This window comes from Oenanthe melanoleuca, chromosome 2 (assembly GCF_029582105.1).
Source record: "Oenanthe melanoleuca isolate GR-GAL-2019-014 chromosome 2, OMel1.0, whole genome shotgun sequence".
NCBI lineage: Eukaryota > Metazoa > Chordata > Aves > Passeriformes > Muscicapidae > Oenanthe > Oenanthe melanoleuca.
In genome coordinates this window covers 120,226,802-120,249,201 of record NC_079335.1, presented here as the reverse complement: position 1 = coordinate 120,249,201, position 22,400 = coordinate 120,226,802, and the positions used below count along the sequence as shown (strand labels likewise).

The window sequence follows — 22,400 nt, the reverse complement described above, 5'->3', positions numbered from 1 at the left end:
ATTTCAGTATGGAAATTATGTCAAGAGCCATGTGCAAACATTTAATTTCATTTCATTTCAGACTAAACTGATCTTGTAATGTCTTAGCAATGTTTTAGAATGGACACTGAATATGATTTCCATTTTGGCACAATCTGGTGCAAACTTATGCTGTAAATTAGCACTCCGAGGTCCTCTGACCAATGTTCCCATCCCAAATGAATCTGATCCTTCACATCCTTAATTATACTGGCAAGTACTCTCTTCAACACAGCTGTACTGCTTCTAGCAAAATGGAATATTGATACAGAATCTTTGGGGGAAAGAAAACCAAGGCCAACTCTTGATGGTTTCACCAATGCTTCAGTTTTTAAGAAAAAAAGTCTTATTTTAAAATAAGTTTCCCACTTCTTTTTTCTGTAAATAAAAAGTTATCTTAGCTCTGCCCTGTTGCAGCACTTTAATTTGTGGTGGTCTTTGATTTGAACATTTGAACATTATTTTCAAAAGGCAATGTGAAGAAAGATCCTGACTTACAAAAAAAGAAGTATGTTACTGTGATTTGGGCAGTTGCTTTTCAATAATAACCCTGCACATTTCTCTATGTCTCTGTGTTCTAAAAGATGTTGCTCATGTCCCACTTAATCAAGAATATGTAGGTGGTAATTAGGCATGGAGCCAGTGAGTCTCCAAGCAGTTTCTCTTAATGTTGTAATATTGATTAGTACAAAATATGCCCTTGTCAAATAGAAGGATAAAATGACCTAATTCATACCATAAGGAATCAGAAAAGGAAAAATATACAGAGTTAATTACATAACAATGTTTGCCAAGCAGTGAATAGCTGAAATAGATGGGTATACAACACAAATACATGTTTTAGATGAGCTTTATCAAGTCACGTAGGCAAGATGAATAAAGTTACTAGAACCAATATAGAAGGAAGGCAAAGAAAGCAATGTTTGCTTAAAGGAATAAAATTGCATGTAGAATGAAGGAGTTGGATGCTCATTTTTTTCTGTCATTTAATTCCTATTTTTCTATGCATGAAGAAAAAGCAACATTATTAGCTTTTTGTTTTGTTTAGCAATGACGTTGAAATCCATCTCTTTTAGAAACATACCAGTTTCAAGGTATTACAGACAAGGTTACTAGGAGTTGCTGGCACATGAAACCACACTGGCCCCTTCACTAGAAATGCAAACTCTGTTAACAAAGCAGCAGTACAGCTACAGAATTGCCAACTTATCTTTGCTGTTGCTGTGACTGACACACAAACTTTCAGCGGCTGTTTTTTTACACCATTAAATTTCATTCCCACTCTCAGTCCTGAGATGAACTATTTCAGCAAAGAGATTATATTGTTTAGGATAGAAAGAGAGGTTTTTAATTCATGCCTGAAAACAGTGGGGTGGCAAGGTACCTTTCAGCAAAACTTTGATCAGTCAGATAAGGAATTAAGGAAAATGAGAAAATCATCTCAGTTCACTGGGCCAATTATTCAATAAGTTCTAGAAAGATCATAATTAATAATTTGTTGGATGATTCTAGGCAGTAAAATGCACTTTTATCTATCATGAAGGGAAAAAAACCTAAACAAACTGCAAACAAGCTTTAGTAGAATGTCAAAAAGCTAAGAGGCTGCACTTATAGATAGCTGTTGCCTTGTCCAAAATTTCTATTTATTGCAAAATTTATGTAAAATCTGGAGAAATGACATGCCAGTAAGAGTTACCAGTAAGTTAATCAGCAAAATCTCACATCAGCTGGATGTAGATGCACAGTTAGCCCTTTTTTAGTAACAGCTAACTAATTAAAATTTGGTTTGGGGTAAACTTTAGGAAGTGGAATTTTGACATACAAACATGATTAATGGAAATTCAAAGTGCAGTAAATCACTTCAAAACATTTTGAAGCTTTATAAACAAAGCAGACTCATCTTTTTTCCAAAAGATTTAGAAACAGTACATGCAGAGAACATGTACTTCCATGAAAAATTAGCTCTTCATGCTATTTCTTCTAGAGAAATCCTGGTTTAAATTATGCTCATAAGAAGATTGTAGAGGGTATAGAAGCATAACAGTAAATTTAAATATAACTTTTCAACAAGGATTTGATATGGCTTTATGAGAATGGGCTTGAATTTACTCTTGTCCTACATGTATTGCAATAAATATTTGGGCAAACTACCTTTAAAACACCTTATTCAATACCCAAGGCACTGACAAAATTCTCTGATTTTGGCACACCACTAATACCAACCAGGGATTGCTGTTCAGAAGTAGGTTTTCACCAGTAAACTCTTAAAAATTAAGTAATTAGGACATGTAGCAAAAATGTCAGTTTTAAACCTGCTGAAAGTTTATTCTCAGTACAGGTATCAGTGACAGACTGCAACTCTCTGAGCCTAGAGACTTTAACTCCACTAGTTAAAGCACAGTCCCACTGAAGCTTCAACTTTGCTCACTCAAAGTAGAGAGCTCCTAAAATGCACATCCCTCAGTATTAGAGTAATTATAACTCATCATCTACCCTTATGCATACAAATAAAGCCATGGTTTCTGTCAGACCAAACCTGCCCAGGCAGAGATGAAGGATGGGATCTGAAAAGTGATCCACAGCATTACATGTGTCTCCCATGATAACTGACTTAGAACCATGCTCTGTTTAGAGTTTCATTTATTTCACCCTCTCCTACAGGATCAAACACTCGTATACAAATTTTCTACACCATGTATCAAATATTAATACTCTTCCTTAACTAGACCCTTCATACCAACCACTATTTAACAAGTTTTGAAAAATCAAAATCGGCAAAGTTTGATTGTAGAACCTCAATATTTCAGTCTCTTTGCAGAAATGTAATAAGTTTTAGGCCACATTCATGTCACTGTGTTAATTAGTCATCAGGAAGCAAAATGATAGTTACAGTCCTGACTAACACAAGCATCTGTGGCATTTTATGGATGATTTTAAAAATTCACAAAATAAATGCAAACTCTGAAACATCAATACCTTTGCTTCAGTTTTAATATTGAAAGACAGATTCCTCCTCAGTTACTGTCACTACTTTTAAGAAGCAGAACTCAGGATGCTTTACCTCTACTCTGGGTAACTGTTTTCCCATAGTATATATAACAAGGACTTAAAAGTTCCAATGCTCTATATAGATATAGATATAGATATAGATATAGATATAGATATAGATATAGATATAGATATAGATATAGATATAGATATAGATATAGATATAGATATAGATAGATATAGATGATATAGATATAGATATAGATAGATAGATATACACACATACACATATACATATATATATACACACACACACACATATATATGTATACGTACACATTTAGTACAGAAGGAGAGAAAATGTTCAGATTGAAATTTATTATCTACAGAATGAGGAAAAGCTGCACAAAAACAGGAGTCTGCACAAGAAATGGAGCTTCACCCTGACCCTCCACCTTTAGAAGTCCTTGAAAGAAGAAATTTAACTTTTACAGAAGGAACTAACATCCCTCTGCTTCAAAAGGCAGAGTCAAAAAAGAAAGGAAGTCCACTCTCTACTTCAGAGGAAAAGGTACATGCTGTCCCTTTTGACACCATCAACTATTTTAGTTTATTAACTTCATGAGCTTGTAAACACAGTTATGCCATAATTCCACAAGAATTTTTGTGCCTTGAACACAGCAAGCATAGAGCACACTTTGAGGACAAAAGTCAAAAGCTGAACTATGGAACTGGTATCTGACCTGGTCAAAGGAAAGTTCTAAACCCATTTGACCTCATTTTGAATAATGAAAGATCTCATAGGACAGGGAAAAACATCTAAAATTGCACAGTTCTGGGAGTCAGTTAAAAAAAAGTTGGTATGTAGTGAGCCTTACAAAGCATACTTCATTATACTGCTGTTGTTTAAGTAGAAATCACACATTATCTCCATCTTTCATATCACTTGCTAAAATTTTGCCTACAAAATTCAGTCTGGTCTGCTAAATTTAAGCACAGAACACTGGAATTAAATAAACAAGGGAAAGACACTTGAGCTCATAGCTGCATAAGAATGGAAAGACTGAGTCAAGGAAAAAGCTGAAGGCAGAGGATCTGCCAAAAATGTGCATTCATGCTGCTGCCAGTACCACACAGGTTGAATAAAACTCAAATGCAAACAATCCCATTTTTTAAAAGATTCTGCTTGGTAGAAACTTCAAAGAGCAAAACAGTTATAAATCAAGAAGATTTATAAAAGTACATTGTGAAATAATGGGCTGTGATGTTCAATAGAAAATATGACCTCTGACCTGGTGAGAAAGTACACTGTAAGGCTTGGAATATGGTTACAATATTAGTTAGGAGGATAAATAAAAATTGGCTTAGGAAAGCAACTCCTCAAAGAATGCTTTAAAATCAAATTTGATGAGTTCAGACTGAAAATGCTGGAAAATCAATAATGGTGACACTTTCCACTTTTATTCAATCCAAGTATTCGACTGGAAAATAACTTCCAGGAAATACTTCACAAAAAAAATCAGATGAAAATCACTATCCAGTGAAGATTTCCTATGATCTTCTTCTGACTTCTGTTAAGCCTCAATCCATGCATTTCCATCTCTTAAGAGAACAGTTTAATATAACTTCAAACGCTCTGCATCTCATAGTCTTGAGATACAAATATATTTTCATATTCAGATGTTCCAAAACATACTTAGATGAAAGACAGCTGAAATGTTTGGAAACTTAACATTAGTGAGATGAAGTTGCCATGAGATTTTCTCCTGTTATCTTTGAATGTTAAAAAATAAATAGCCCTCAGCAACCACAAGCCAGCACAGAATGCACTGTGATTGTTCTGGCCCTTATCACTAATGAAGAGAAGCAAGAGGTTCCTAGTGGTGTGCATCATCTCTAGTTTAAAAATTGCCTTATTAGGCACAACAGCATGGTAATAATTTCCAATTTAAAACAAGAAAATTCTGAAAAGATACAGACAATTACAGAACAGAAAGGTGTAACTCCATATCAGAAAAATTAACAATTAAATACTTGAAAGTAATAGCAGAGAGCAAGTTAAGATGATGATAAAGTCAACATGTCTTTGTTTTCAAGTTTGAATGTACATTCTCACTTTATTTCTTCAAAGAAGTGGGTGACAGTTGACTGAATTCACTGGGATTTCCAAGACTTTCAGCAAAATTCCTCCCCAAAGGTTTTAAGAAAACAAAGGTTCCAGGACTTAAGACAGAAGACCTGCAAGGGATAAATCCTTGCTCAAAAGACAGAGTAGAGTGGGTAGGAGAAAACGCATAGTCCTCAGAACAGAACCAACAGAGATCAGGTGGGATTTGCTATAGGATCTGTGTTGTTCAACACATTCATAAACAAATCGGAAAAAATAGTAAGTAAGAAAACGAGTTTGCTTGTGATACAAAGTCCATTAGGGTAGTGGCTGACTTGTAATGCAGGAAGTTCATTATAAACTGAGTAACTAAACAATAAAATGATAAATGAAGTTGAACGCCAGTGAATGCAACACGATTAATCTGTATTTCAAATTTTAAATTATGAGATCCCAGCATACTAGAAGCAATCCCCTGTGCTTAAGACACTAATTTGTGAAGAACCCTTCCTCTTTCTTTGTTTTCCAGTCTGTGTAATTGTTCATTAGGGTACACAGTGGAGGCTAAAAGTTTACCCAGATCGCAGTAGACAGGATCATGAAACAGAAATCCATCAGGGCTAATCGTTCCACAGAAAACCTGTCAGGCTCAGGAAACACGTACGTTGGCAATTGCTGAGTGTAAAGAGAAAATTTAGGGGTGCCATATATGCTTGCCCTGATCTGATTCACTTCTGGGGATTTCCTTACAGTTATGGCTGGACCCAAGACAATGACTTAGATAAACTTCTGATCTTGTCCATTATGGCCACCTTCGATGGTGATATATTGCAGCATAATAAATCCCACTGCAGCAAAACCCAAACCTGGAATGTATCAGGACAGATACTTCCAGAGGAGATGGGTGACAAATCTGAATAAGGTTCAAGTGCAAAAAGTAGGTAATAGGATAGACAGGGTATCACTGGGATCTGATGGCTGTGCATAGGCTGGTGCATTTTTCATTCTTGACACTATAGGGCTTTTGCATTGTGTAACATCACATATTATTTTTAAATACTTTAGCACTGGGTATGATTAATAATGGATGACTTTCACTGGACAAACATCCATAGGCAACAAATAAGACTTGGGGCTAAGTGTCTCAAAGATACACAGAAACTCCAACCACAGGTCTTCCAGCCCTTCCAAAGAAATATCCCAAAGTTAGCCTAAGGCTGGAATACTTGACTCCTGCTAGTATATCCTCTCATCCTGCAGGAGAGGATGAAAGAGGAAATTAATACTCCCAATATAGATTTGATGGTTACTGCCTCTGCTGCACAAATTTTAGGAATTACCACACTGCAAGGACTGCAGCAAAAGCCTGCACAATATTTACAGTCACTACAATGTACAGTTCAAAGGGAATTTTTGTGTTTAAGTGGCTGAAGAACCTCCTACATTTTCCTGGTCCAATCTAGTGATGAAAATGTGCTAAAACCTTTGCATACTTTCACTATAAAACTAAACTTTGCATTGAAACTGGAAAAGTTATCGGAAGAATTTCAGTAGTAGTAATAGTAATAGTAATAGTAATAGTAATAGTAATAGTAATAGTAATAGTAATAGTAATGATGTTAATGATGTTAATGATGCTAATGTTTCATGTTAATTGAAAAAGTGCACTCAAAATACAAAACCTCATTAGAAAACTAACACAACAGCAAGCTGTTAACATTTTCAAAATTAATCTTAAGCACACAGAACAGTTCTAGAAAGCTTCTTTGTTACTGTTGCTTTATGTAATCAGAGCTAAGCCAGAAAAAAAACAGTAGTATTCTGTACTATAGGTATTTTAGCTGCTAAATGATGCCTCTGAGGGACAGCATGGAAGCCAAGTGAGATGATTACTTTTTGATGCCCAATTTAGACAATAAAAGAGTACAAACATCGCTTTAAGTGGAGAATTGCAGCACTAACAACTCAAAAGTACAACTGTCCTTAAACAGATGCAATGGACTTCAGAGGCTTCTGTCAGGCAGGCTAACGATGGAAAAAGAAGTTAAAAGCCATTTGTTTGCAAACAAGATTTTGTGTCAAAATCCTTTCATCTTAAATGTTTATGTTTCCATTAAAAGATAAGAGGTCAACATCAAAGCTTTAATAAAAAATAAAAATCAGAATAACTCATACTATCAGATTTGAAGATAAAACTCAGATTTGATGCTCATAGTATTTGTTTTTACAAATGGTTCCAATTCAATGTTTATTTCCTATTACAATAAAGTATTCAGAAAAATTAATACTGCCATAATTTTCTAAGCTCCTATATTGTATGTCATATATTTTCCTTTCTACTAGAGAGTTTGGTAGTTTTCCTTAACTCTACTTGCTCCCCAAAATTCTTCATGCTAAGAAGCTATTTTAGAGAAATATATTTTATACTGTTAAAATATCCACAAAAGAAACAATTGGCAACATTTATTGACTAACACTGTCAGAATGGCTGAACTGAGGTATAAGAGCAAGGATGTTTAAGGCTATTTTATGAAGTAATGACTTTTAGAATGTGTCTATATGCCTTCATCACTTTGACTGACAAGTTGATGGAAGAACTCTGGTTTCTCCAATTATAAGTTAAATAAATAGCTGAAACAAGTTATAAAAAGGTCATGTGTAAAAGACATAAAATATTAACCTCACAGCTTTCTGTGCAGCTTGGTAAACTCACAGAACTTGTAATAGCAGAGACAAATTTAGCAACTTTCTGACCTTTCTCTGATAAAAACCTACACAGTTATCATTCAATGAAAGCCCCAAAAGTTACCAATTATTTTTCTTAAAAGCCCATCTTCCTCATACTGGGAATTTGGTACTTCACTGAGAAATTAGTTTGTGGAAATTTTCATTTGAGTGCTTTTAGAAGAGTTGCAAATCTGTAGAAAATCCACTAGTTTGTTACCTATTTGTCTAGAAAAGGAGGAAGACTTGAGGGGAAACAAGAGAATAACAGAGAAAGGTGTCAAAAAAAATAAAAGAACATGTATGCATGCATTCAAGGTAGACACACTAAAACTCTGAAATAAAAGAGTAGCAATCCCAATTTTTTGACCGATATTATCCAGCATGAAGCTCCAGGATATCTACTAAAATGAGCAGCAGCCCAGCAAAGCAGCTGTGCTTCCCACAGTGTCAGGCACCAGAGTGTTGCAAGCAAAAGTGAGGTTGCAAAGTTCTGTGTTTACAACCTTTCCTGACTCTAAGCCCTAAACTTCCCCAACATTTTGGTAAAATTTGAACTAATACAGTTAATTGACTTACATTTAATTGACTTACATTTAATTGACTAATGTGCCAGAGAAATGTTCTTTTTTAATTTCTTAATATTCTCATAATGGTACAAAACAGATGAAAAAGGCTAATTTGACCAAATGGATTTCAGTTCAAAGTACAAAGCCATGTTTGTAAATCTTTCTCATCGTGTCAGTTCTATTTATTATAAAATATGCATTCATGACTGATTGCAGATAGTACTAATAATTAAGGATAAAAATGTGTCAAGTCTCCATAAATAAAAATTTCTGGTTTTACTTCTGAATGACTGGCTATGAGTTTGTATTAAGAAACCTACAGATTCTGATTTTTATGAGCCTATCCATAGAGTAAGTTTCAGACTGATTTGATTTTCCTCTTTGTCCCAAACTCTATGAAAACAAGACCACTCTGGGTCATCACATAATTTGTACAATTTTCCTTGATGAAAGAATGAATAGTCCACAGGACCACAATACTTGAAAGTTCAACTTCTGCCTCTTGAAAATACTAAACAGTAATTACTTGGTCTTAAGGATTTCTAAGAATAAATGTAAATTTCCGTATTCATTGCAATCTATTATGTCACTGCAGCTGAAATGAAAAAAAAGTCATTTTGAGAAAAGTGACGTCTCCAGGCAGCATCCCAATCATTTAAATCAGATTGCAATCATTTGACCAATTCTATGCTGATTATTAAGTGAATTGAGAAGTATGTGGGGGTCATGTAGGGGAGAACCTATTTGTTTCTAGTGAGTTTCCAAAGTTTTATTTTGTGATTTTACTTCATTTGCCCTCCAGGTTCATTATCTCACTACTGTTTGCCAAACCAACTCCTACTTTGTGGATTATCCCATTGAGGGGTGTGTTCCCTCTCTTGAGAAACACTGCCTTAATGTTTACCCATAATACTATTTTAAGGGATCTTTGATGAAAATGAAATCATAAATGTTTACCTTTGCGGTTTACCAAAACAGACATAAAACACTCCTAGCACACCAAGTATTTCTTGAGCCATCAACCACACTGAAGATGGGCCTCTTGTCTTCAAAAAGTATTTAAGGTTACTGTAAGTGTCCAGTATGTTTGCATAAGAAATCACCCACAGTTCAGGTTCCTTTTTGTTTCAAGCAGCTTCATAACAATTATTCTACTGTGTCATTTGTCTCTTTTTAATGTAGGCACTGTGATTTTTCTGGCAGTCAGTGAAGTTTCAGAGGGAAAAGTATTTGGGCTTACCTTACCCTAGGCAAGCCTTACCACATATTTGCTGCTCTGACACAACATTCTGTCAGTGCTTCTCTGTACTAGGATTATTTTAAATTAATACAGTTCTATAACTGAGATATCTAATATTCCTTTCTTATTTTAAAGCTTTCTGTGGTTTCTTATGTTCATCCAAATGTGCTTTATTTTGGATGATTACTGTTCCTTTTTACTCCCTGTGAACTGTAGAGAATTCATTACTGAAACCTACAGACCAAGAATTTATTTCTGTAACATTTACAAGCTGTTGAATTTGAACTCCCATGCTAAGAAATGCTTCTTATATTCTCTTTTAATTATTTTACTGATTTTTTGGGTAATTCAGTCATAAGATTATTATAATTATTATCATTATCATTATTATAATGACAACTTTTATTATATTATAATTTTTAAAGGGAGAAGAGCAGTATATAGAGAAAATAAGGTTTTTTAAAAACATTACTGTCATATTCAAGCATAATCCCATTAACTACCTAGAATATGTTTTAAAGTAATAACATGTGTGCGTGTGTGTGAGGCCCAATTTCAGTATTATTCCGTTGCTCAGAACATGGAAAAAAATATGCAGCTGAGATATCCTCCCAAATCTTGTGGCTCCAATGATATAAATCAATACTTTTCATAGATGTCCAGCCCTTCATGGATGCAATGACTGACATTAGCTTTCATATTCTTTGGGCTTTTAGCAGTTCTTAAAGCTCCTTCTAAGTAAAACTCTGTTTATTTAAGAATAATAGGCTTCTTTTTATAGGTTTTCCTCCCAATATTCAGAATTTGCTTTCTCCATTACATCCTGCTTGATCATAATTAAAGCAAAGATTCTTATTTTAATATATAATAATATCATGCCAGTCATCGCTATTTTCAAAGTGGACTTGTCATGAAATTAAGGAGTTGGAATTTTCATCAACACTTGCCAGTAATATTGTCCATAAAGAAATGGACCTTTCTCTGTATTTTTAATTCACCTTGCTTATCAGCTATTTACTTCAAATCATTGGAAAAATGGTCAAAAACTAATTCCATAAGTTCAGACTCTGGATACTGAATACTCTTTGTATTTTGAATGTGTAAAACACTTCAAACACTGCAGAACTGTTTTAGAAAAGAAAAAAAAAATCACAAATGCCATTTAAATTAACAGGATTTTCAGGATGCAAACTAGAGATTTTATGAAGTGGATCCAATCTATATATCAGTATCAGTAATGTGGTATCCTATGCATGATGTTTATAAGAGAAATAACTATTTGTGCACCAGCTGTGAGCATGCACTTGTTATAGGTAAAAAGCAGGTCATTTCCACAGCACATTAATGCCTTTTCCTTTAATTCTCTTGGTTACCTTCTTGGTGCATCAAATAGTCATAAAAATACTTGACATCCTTCTCTAAATACCAAACACTCCATTTAAGAAGTGAAATAAAGGCTCATACTTTTTCTTAGGGCTTCACAGCTCCTTCAATACCATCAAAACTGAACTCCTTGGTTCTAAAAGCATTTTATTTCCACTTCCAAAACATAAAAAAATCCAACAACTTTATTTTCAAAATGTATTTATTTCAAAAAATTTGCCTTTCTAATGCACAATCCAAAAGACTGACCCCATTTTGCTTTATATCAACATATTCTTACACCCACTAAATCATATAACCCTTCTAAACATAATATAATTTCACATGAAAAATACCATAGCCAATAAATTTCCTTTTTTTTTTATTAGGAAGTGTGTACCTACCAACTGTGTAAACCTGGTAGTGATGATATAAAGCTGTCAGCTAGAGAAAAGCTCCATGAAGTAACCTCATCACTCTTTTCCTGAACTAAACTATAGCTTTCTGGGACTTCAAGAGAGCATCTAGTGACAGAAGTTATTGCAATAATAGGTTATCCTGCATTAGCAGGACAGGTGGTTTTTGTGTTTCTGCTTCTTCTGGACTCCCAATTATGCTTATATGAAATTCCAACCTGAAGCATGGAACTCACATACAGGTTCATCTATTAATGGCTTGCACTAGAAGTAAAATGCCTTGGTGATTCTCAAATCATGCTTTGGACTTAAGATCAAAAAAGAAAAAACAAACTGTTTTAAAGATGCTTTTTCATGCAACAAATTGCTTTTATTCACAGTCTCTTAGTCCCACCCAGACCAGCAGTAAATTTGGGGCTATGTAATTTCTAGATTCATATGTCAAGTCTTTCCATATGTCTTTACCTAGAAACGATTATGTTCTGTATAGATTTGCAGCCAAAATTAAACTTAATACATATATCACATATATACAAATGTTGTGTACAGCCTATTCTTTTGTTTTCAATCAAACTAGACAGCAGGAAGTCAAGACTATATGCCTTTGTAAGCAAGGACATGTTTGAAAGTCATTTTAAAACAAGACAGCTAGAAATAGTTTACTTACTTTGTGAAATGTTTTACTCTATATAAGACTTTCTCCATGCTTACAAGCGATTATTCTGCCTGCAGTGATCTTACATAATGATTCTAGCTTTTTGCTTTAAAAGAATGAAGGAAGCAGTCTGCTGCAATCCTCTTATTACCACAGATCAAGAATTCCCACTCCAATCTCAACTGCTATTATATGTGCCCATTAATATTAAAATATCTGGGTGCCATATAAATCAAAATCCACTAAAGATTATAAAATTTCTTTCTTCCAGTCAGCTTTAGTAACTGTTGCTATCCACATATGTCTATTTGATTCACCTGCATACCAACTCATATACACACAACAAAGTCTAAAAGGCAAAACCTGCTGTTAGACTAAAGCAATATTTAAAGTGTTACTTTTACCATGATAAGGTGAGTCTTAAAGCTATATTTCCATAGTTATTCGAATTATTTTATACCAAAAAAAGCCAGAATTCACCCTGAAAAAATGGGGTTTGATAGCAGCAGAAAGAAAACTGAACAGCTGCATGTCCTTCAGTGTTTTACAAAAACAAGACAAACTAATGTCATATAATAGCAATATTCATACTGTGTTAGCATTAAAAGTCTATACAAGCACAAACTGATAGGTATAGGTATTGATAGCTCTTAATAAAGCAATAGAATTAGATGGGAAAAATCAACTGTTTGGTATACCAGAAAAATATATAAAATTAAAGCCACATTTAATCAATTATATATAACCCCAAATACATAATTCAACCTCCCAACAAAAAGCAGTTAGGATCACACTTATTCTTCTTTTTAAAATTTCTAGGTTGCTTCTTCCTTCACTATTTACTGAGTTAAGAAGCTGCAAAACTCTATCTGCACTGGAGGCAAGTCAGCCCACTCTTCTGGTTGACAGAACATGTTTCCCAGGCAAATGGTTTCTTTTTAAATAGTTTTTGTGAGAACAAAGTATGTTGGAGTGCTAACTCTTTTTGCCTCCAGCTGAGGCAATTTGCTACTATTACAGACACTGTTTCAACACCTATACTCCATGCCCTTCCTGTCACCTGAGTACCAAACTGTTTTGATGAGGGACATAAAATACTACAGATCACTGATTCGCTGAACTTTCACTATTTTTCTCTTTTTCCAATGCTGAAAAAAGCAAGTTCCTAAGCAGAAAAACAAAAAAGGTCATGATGTTTTCATGGATTTCTAAAAAATGTTTACCATTTATTCCTCTCTAATCAAAAAAGCTTACACTTTTTGTGTATAACTACAGGCTTGTTTGAATTTTGAACAAGAACAGGCAAGAATATTCCCAAAAAATCCTTTTCATGTCATATTTATTTCCCTTTGATTCTGTTTTAAATGAATATTCTATCATTAATCATATAAATTGCAAAAGAAGATAATTTGCACACAGAAAGATAATTACATACCTTATACTGGATAAGGAGACCGTAAACTAAAATGTTTTTCTTTTTAGTTTCTCTTGCAAATTTCTTGATGGTAGTTAGGTCTTCCATCCCAATGCTGAAAGAATTATTTTCTGAAATATCCAAGTACACCTGCAAAACAACAGATGAAAAAACAAAATCCACTTTTTCCATAGTGTGCCATTTTAGACTGATGGTTTTCAGTATCTCATTTTTATGTGTTAAGCACACATAAAAATACAGATTAAAAAAAATTTTCCTTAGATAGTTTCTATTTACTACTGAATTCCACTAATTAAATGTTTAGGGACATGAAAACTATTTTTTTCAAAGCAGAAGAAACCAGTATGCCAGAACATGCCATACATCTTAAAAATATTCAATTAAATTTGAAAACAAACAACATGCTTTTATAAGCTCTAGACTTTCACAGGAGATTTTGGTGGTTTTTTTTGGTTTTTTTGGGTTTTTTTTTTACTATCAGAGGGATATAGAATACACGTCTTTCGTAAGAATCTTGAAGGTTTTAAAGACAGAACTGAATTCTTTGAAGTTTAATAGGAAATTTATTATCTTTCAGTATACCATATTAGTTGCCTAAATTGCATTAATTTCAAGGTAATACTTCGAGTTTAAAACGCAGAAACTACCTCAAAAGAAAGTAGAGATATGACTATCCTGAGCTCTTGGGCAGGGAAAGGCAGGTCTCATTTCCATCAGGGATGCTGCACAAACATGGCAGGTCTTGAGCAGAACCTGCACTGAGTTTCAGAAGTATTTGGACACATTCTCAAGCACTTGGTGCAATTCTTGAGGTGTCCTGTGCAGGGCCAGGAGATGGGTTCCTTCCAACCTGGCATATTCTATGAGCCTATGAATTCTCCCCTGGGTATTCTGTGCAGGGCCAAGAGTTGGACTCAATAATCATTGTGAGTCCCTTCTAACTCAGAATATTCTGTGCTTCTGTAACTGGTGTTTCCAGGAAGGTATCAACTAGCTCAATCCTTTCCCAAACCTTACGTATTCCACATTTTAATCAATTTCCCTTACAAGGCTTCTATTAGCTGTAGAAATCAAAATTAAGGATGATGATTTGTACATATAAGGTTTCAGGGCCTATTAATAGCAGAAGTACCTTTATTCCTAAAAGAAAGGAAAAGCACTTTTCTGACTGAATGATTCCATCATATAAAACTTCTCTGCAACTACTACGCAGAGGTAGGGTCATAGAGATCACCCCAGAGATCAGTGCTTAGGAAAATTATTTCAAGTTCTCTTTCTACTTTATGTTCCATTTATACTGACAGAAAACAGGTCTTCACCCATTTTCTCTTGCAACACTTTTTTAAAAAGAGCTGTTTATTGCCTAAAAGCATACTTACCAGAAGAAAAGATATTGTCTTCTACTACACAAGCAGAGATTAATTTTCACACACACTAATTATTTTGTTATTTTCCACCCAAAACAAGGCTAAGTACTACTCATTTACAGCTATTTACAAGAAATTATAAAACCTGTTATTTTGAGAGAACTTAACCTAGCTCCTATTTACCATTAACCTCTTTGACAGCTCTGAAAAGAGATCTTTCTCAAGCTACCTTTGGTACTGAAATGCAAATAATTGCAACTACAGAACTGTAGTTTCTTTCTAACCCTAAGCAAAGAAACAACATAAAACCAAATCCGTTCATCCAACCATTTACAAACATGAAAATGTAATGCTCAAAAAAGTAATGTCAGTTTAAGAACACAATTTCTCAGATTACAGCATAATTGGAGAAGATACTGGCTTGATGCAACCAAATAATTGCCTGAAGTTTATCTCTGTGATGCCTATTTCTCCTGTAACATTAATCTATCCTTTCATCCAGATACAGTAATCCAATTGTTGCTTCAGCTTAGAAATGCCACAAAAACAATCCATTCAGGCACCAGGATAAAGGATAGACTTTGAATCTGTGGCAACTGATAGGTGGGAATAGGGACAGAAGTCATAGTGTCCAGTGCAAGCTCATCTTTTTATTGGATCAATGCTTACTGCACTGGTTAAAGAGAGAATCTGGCACAATAATAACACCTGTCATATTTACAACTAAAGAAGATGACCCTTAGATGGGAAAAAATCCTTTTTTTTTTCTTAACTATCAGATAATTATGAAAAAGTTGCTTTTTCATGAAATCAAAGAATAGATAAGAACTTTCCAATTAACCAAATCAAATGACATTAGACTGGTCCTAGTTATGAATTTAGAATGGAAGCAGTTAGCTGCTCTCCCATTTATTCTTTCAAGCATTTTACTTTTGAGAAGAGAAAAACATAATATTTCCCCTACAGCTGGTACCTAAGACCTATGCATTTAAATGTCATCATATTCCTTAAAATTCTCATTCACATTTGTCTGAGAAATATTAATATGTCCTTTTACATTGAAAGAAAGTGTATTACAGGATTTTTCATGAACAATTCATTCAGGTAATAAGTAAAAAAAAATATATAGGAAAAAATAAAGTTAAGGAAAATCCCAGTCATGAGCCTTACTGAAGAGGACATCCAACATTGAATTCAAAGACTGCTAAAGAAAGTTTCTGTCCCCCATACCATCTGTAATGAGTTTTAGAGATCAGAAGTTTAAAGTACTTCAATACTTCCTTAGCGATTAATATGAGATAATGATTTGTTAAGCTAATCCTTGTCACTTAAAACAGATCTCCTTTTCTTCCCTTCTCGTATTTCTAAAAGAGAGTGTGGTACTTCCACCAGATGCCCAAGTGCAATTAGGCAACATAATTTTAACAAATGTATATCTATCAGTGTTTTAAATATTAGCAACTATTCCCATCTAGTTATGAGATTTTCTTCTGCTGTCTAGTTCTTAGAAATTTCAAGTAGTTGCTAGAAACCAATGAATCTGGAGTATAGTAAAAGGATTAAATGTATTATTTTCTCCTAAGGCTATTTTGAAAGGAGTCCACCTAAATAATTTGTGCATGCTTCAGGCTGCTCAAGCAAGTACACTTTCATTAAAAATGGTTCTGGGTTCTATAATGACTTCAAGACTTTTTGCCCTATCTCAGGGGCAAAACCCAAGCTTCATGGGGAGATTGTGTAAGAATTATTTGCACTTCTATTTCTTAGGATATTCTAAGACCAGAATGTTTATAGCTACCACTACCAAACAAAGTTTTCACATTCCTAGCATCACATTAAAAAAATCATTTAATTGAAAGTCTGGACTGGAAAGTGCTATCAATTGGGCACAAAATAAGTGTGCTTTTGACACCTTAGCATTAATAGTTGATAAGCAATGCCAGCTTTATCTTCACCCTCAAAATTCAACACAGATAGAAATGTTTTTTTATATTCTTGATAAAGGACTAATGAAAACATTTTCAGCCCAGAAAAAAGCATTTTGCTCATCCAGTGGCTTTGTAAATGACCAACAGAATTGAAGACACGTAATTGCTCTAATTATGAAAGACAGAAGTAATTTATCTTTGAAAATTCAGTAAAATAAAGTTTTACTCTGAAGTTCTCAGAAACAGGGTCAAGAGAAAAAGATGGTCTAGAAACAAAGTGCTGAATATTGATGTTCACAGAATCACAGTCAGCCAGTCCAAGAGAACAGCATACAAGAGGTGAGGATATAATAGGTATGAAAGATTAGGCTCTACAGAAGGATCTGGACAGGCTGGATACATGGGCTGAGGCCAAGGGTATAAGGTTTGAGAGGGCAGAGTGCCAAGTCCTGAACTTGGGTCAAAACAACCATACCCAGCACCACAGGCTGGGGCAGAGTGGCTGGAAATGTGCCCAGTGGAAAAGGACCTGGGGGTGTTGGTTGACAGTGGCTGAGCATGAGCCACCACGTGCCCAGGTGGCCAAGAAGGCCAATGGCACCCTGGATTATATTTAAAACAGTGCAGCCATCAGGATCACACAGGCATAGGAAAAAAGAAAGCCACTTAATTCTGTTTCAACTGAACATTCCAGCACAGCACGTGCTTTGCAGCATCCCCAGCAGAGATAGAGCACAACAGCAAGGAAGGAGTTAACAGTTCAGTACAACCAGCCAGCCACAATGATCCTTCCATAGATATATATGACTAATAAACTGTCATTTGCTAGTATCAGTTTATTTCCTGACAGGATGCAGTACATTTGTTGAAGTGTAAATGAGTTTCTTTAAAGACCAATTCACAGTTTGAATTTACAATTTTATTCTGAGTTAGCAGCAGTTTAAACCTAGTCTATCTTTAAAAATATTAATATTAAATATTACTTACATTGATATTAAATATTAATTTAAAATAATTAATGAGATGTCTTCTAGGGTAACTTACAGGAGTTACCTACCAAAATAAGGACAACTGGACACAAGAGAGGAATATTTGAGTTTTCCAACATATCCACTAGCTCCTGGGTTTCTTGAAGGGCATACCTTTTTTCCTAAATTAAAATAAAGGCTTAGAATTACTGAAAGCAACAATTATTTCATAAAAATGTAATTTAAAGATCTATTCGGATCTACTTCAGTTATTTATCGAAAAAGAAGAAAATACTTCACTTTTTCAGTTTTGAAGGAGTTTGGTTGATTAGCTGATTGTTTTTAATGTACTTTTATGGTATTGTCTAGTAAAGTTATAGATGTTTGAAAAAGAATGAGATTAATAATATTAATAACTTTTATATGCATATATATTAAAAAAAATATTAAGGGTGTTAATTAGTCTCAGATATGGTTCATCTAAAACCAGCCTGTTCCCATACATGGACCCAAATACAGATCACGTGGCATGCACATGTCCAGAATGGGAAACACCAATTTAGACCACTGTAGAAATGAATGCACAGTTAGATGACTTCACGTATTACAGGCCTCTCCTTAAAATAATTCACTTCAATACAGCACTTATGAAAACAAATTTTAAACTACTTCAGATTTTATCCCTCTTGTTCAAGAATTCGTGGCTGGTTAACAACACTGTTACAGAAGTGTGGAACAAGAGGAGAACGAGCTGCCCAGTATCTCAAAGGTCTAGTTTAGTGCACATCAGAAACACCAAAATCAGAATGGACTCAGTACATGAGGACACAATAACAAACAAACTTTTACTCAAATATTTAATTATTATTTACCATTACTAGTAAGTTTAAGTGTAAAATAAAAAGCATGCATCCTCACTACTTACATTTACACAAACAAAATTGTAGCACTTTCCTGAAATGATGTTTTGTAGATGGCTATCATTTTTGCTTAGAGATACTGAAATAGCTTCAACCTGATTAGACAAAAAAGAAAAAAGTCAAAAAATCTAATTCAGACGTAACTATCTGCTAAAGCTTCCACCATTGTGGCAGAGGTTGTTCATTCAAATGATTTAAAACTGGCCATTATTATTTCCACTACAAAACTGAAAATTACTCAAAATTTTGGGGCACTCAACAGTGAAGCACAGAGCCCAACATATGTTGAAGTATATACACTGCTCAGGGTAGCCACTCCAGAAACAGCACTGTAAGCATCAGACATGAGTGCTGCTGCCCGGCTTAGGATGTTCAACTGTTTCAAGAGATGAAAACATGTCCATAAAACCATCTAACGATTTTAGACCTCTAATTCTGAGAAATCCTCTACTATTAATACTCAGATTACATTACTCAGATACATTTTGTCTCCTCTAAATTAAAAATAAAATAAATTAATATCATAAAAGACTGGGTGCACTGATATTCCAGAATTCTGTCCAGAACAAGAGTACAAGACTCATCTAGAGTTTCTCCTTGAAATAATTTCCTCAACAAATATTTTAAAATAATTTTTTAGGCACAGAGATACTTAAATTGCAACCTTTAACACAAGCTAAGTATCCCAGTCAATAAAAAAATAAAAAGTAGATTCTACTACATTATCAGCTTTGGGATTGCCTTAAGTAAAACAGTACACCAGGTAGCACATGGTGAATCTGTTCCCTAAGAGAAGATAACACTTTGAAGCAAATAAAAAATCTTGAAATTCAGGAGGAAAAAAATCTTTGTGTTACTACCATTAAATCAACAAATCCCACTTTTTCACAGCAAAACTGAGCATTATTTCTTCCCAAAACACATATTAAGCATCATAGCAAGAAACAGAAGTAATATGCAGCTGCACTCCCTTAAAATGCCACAATCCAACGAAAGTACCAGATACAACATTTAAAAAGGTTTTGCAGTGTTATGTAGAGCTGCATTTGTTATTTTTTTAATAATCAGGAGCTAACTTGTTTGCAAAGGAAGGTGGTTTAAAACAAAGAATTTGGTAGTTATGCTTTAAAGATTTTAGAAACATTTTGGACTCAAAAATTGATAGCATAGCCACAAATAGATGACATTTAATATTTTAAGATTTTTTAAAAAGTCACAGAAGGTATGAATTACTTAAAAATACTTGGACAATGCAATGCACCAGGGCTCACCTGGCTTGAACCTCTGAAGATGTAAAATCAGAAATCCCTGGTACCTTTACAACCTTGCACATACTTCAATGAACATGAGCCTACTGCAAGCCAGCGTTTTTTCAGAAGGTACTACGAACATGATCCAAAGCAGAAGGCATACTTTTATTTTTTTCCTTTGAGGTATTACAATATGTGATGCTTAAGCGTCACTGAACATTTCAAAATTCCTTTAGTGTATTGGAATTTTGATTGACCTTCAACAATTTTAGTATGTAACACACTGGTATTTTTTGATAACCGTATTATCCAGCAAAAATTAAATCGAAATTTTTCAGTTGGAAAAGTAAATACAACTGCCTACACTGAAGTTTCAATAAATCATCAATTAACTAAAATCAATTCTTATTCTATATTTAATATCCTATGCAATGGTACTTTTTTAAAATTAAAATTATTATTAATCAATGTTATCAACTACATTAGAGAGCAAAAGTTACCTAAAAACACCACCTTGGTAAAAAGTGATTCTCACATAATGTTTCAGTGTTTAAATAAAAAGGAGTATATGGATTTGCTTAATTATTTCTGTCCTTGTAATAACTGATATTTTTTAATGTTTTTTCAGTTATCAGATGCCCTTTATTGAATTTTCAAGTTAATTCAACATCCACTTCCATAAAATCAAAAACTAATACCAGGACATTTGGAACCTGCAAATTTAATTTATTTATTTAAATTATATCAGAATTAAAAATCACAATTAACACCAATGCAGTAGATGAACAACACAATCATTAAGAAATTGGTGAATTTCTGCTAGTGAAATGCTAATTCTTTTTCTATTTGAAAACCACCAAATATTTTTATATCCTACTTTTGGATAATTATCCAGTCACAAAAGCGATACACAATTTCACCCAGTTGATTCCATTTCATGTACAGCAGCACTAATGTACACTAAAGAGTACTTGATTTCCAGTCCCAGAAGAAAACATCTTCAGCTCCCATTTTGGTTTTTTTTGCTTCAAAAGAAAGGGCTAAATAAAAAATTCAAGGAAAAATTCTAGTTGTGTCTTCCACAGTATGATATCTCTAACAAAACATTCATTCATTAGTCATACTGTTTAATGTAACACTGTACAGAGTACTGTTAAAGTACTTCACAAGGAACAGCTGTAGTCTTTAAAAATTTTTAGAAAGTATTTTCTTTTCATTTCCTTTATCTTATTAGTTCAATTTGTAGGTCTTTTTGCCCTCTGTTATTGATATTACCATGTTATTAGAGCCTCTCTCAGAAACCCTTCTAAGAAAATTTCTTTTTAATTCTTAAGGATATATGTAGAAGTTAACAAACACTCCACAAATAAATATGGCTGCTACTGAGAACTGGAATGTCAAAAGTATCTAAAATGTAAAAGTACTGCTCCCTGATAATATGTAGTCTACTCAATGATCCCCATTTGGTCTCTTATTTAGATCAATTATCTTCCAATCATCCCTTTGAAAAGAGCCAGCTTTCAGTGCAGTACATTTACATCGCTTAAAACAATTATTTTACAAAATCACTTCTCTCTCACACAAGGCACTGTGCTTCATTTGAGAACAAATAAGCTCGTGCATAAATTCTTTCTAAGGTTAGAAATTCTGTATATTGGTAAACTTAAGAATTAACTCAGAGATTTTTTTTTTTTTTAAGTATATGGATGAGTGATGTCTTCCTACTAATAGCAGAATAGTTTCCACAGGGATGAAAAAGAGAAACAGCAATGCATCTGGTGTCAGTGAAATGGACATATACTTCTGCCCCATCATACTAGAGCTATTCAGGCAAGAAAAGATTTTATTCAACTCTGCTAATTTTTTTTTTTTACTTTTAGATGTAGACATTTAATAGACATAAAGCATGATTCCATGCTAAATACAATTCTTTCCAAATAAAAACTTTAAGTGCAATGTCAAATGACATTTCCATATATAAAACAGCAATACAGGTTGGTACAGAAACATATCTTTCTAATAATTAACACACCATGCAGAAGATTGATAGACATTAATAGAACCATTGCAGAAGTAACATTATGCAAATTAGAATACCTGTATTTTTGAACAGTTATTCCCTGTCTGTTTCCCTGGGTAACAGGAACTTGTGATATCATCACATAAGATATAATTAAGAATCACCCCAACACCAGTCTAAATTTAAGCAATTACCAAATGTTAATCACCTTTGAGAAAACGGAAATACGATAGCTCTATTAGAAAGAATAATGAAAAAGGAAAAGATAGTTAAATGCCAGTAGAACATTCCATCAATATCCTAAGGCAGAGGCTCTTATGAGCATTCACTGAGGGAAATGTACCCCTATCCCTCTACAAAAAGGCTGATTAATTTGATTTTGCATTCACAGCTCTTCAGGAAAACAATACTATTTAATTGGTTCAAACTCCAA

General features: G+C 33.9%; 1 protein-coding gene across 1 annotated transcript in view; it reads right to left on the bottom strand.

Moving 5' to 3' along the window:
- Positions 1 to 22,400, bottom strand: part of CRPPA (CDP-L-ribitol pyrophosphorylase A) — a 108,201-nt gene that overhangs the window by 30,513 nt on the left and 55,288 nt on the right. The window contains exons 7-9 of the mRNA XM_056484348.1: positions 18,703 to 18,792; positions 17,867 to 17,959; positions 13,515 to 13,643 (exon numbers count right to left, since the gene is read on the bottom strand). Coding sequence (XP_056340323.1) covers positions 13,515 to 13,643; positions 17,867 to 17,959; positions 18,703 to 18,792 — 312 coding nt within the window. The remainder of the gene's footprint in view (positions 1 to 13,514; positions 13,644 to 17,866; positions 17,960 to 18,702; positions 18,793 to 22,400) is intronic.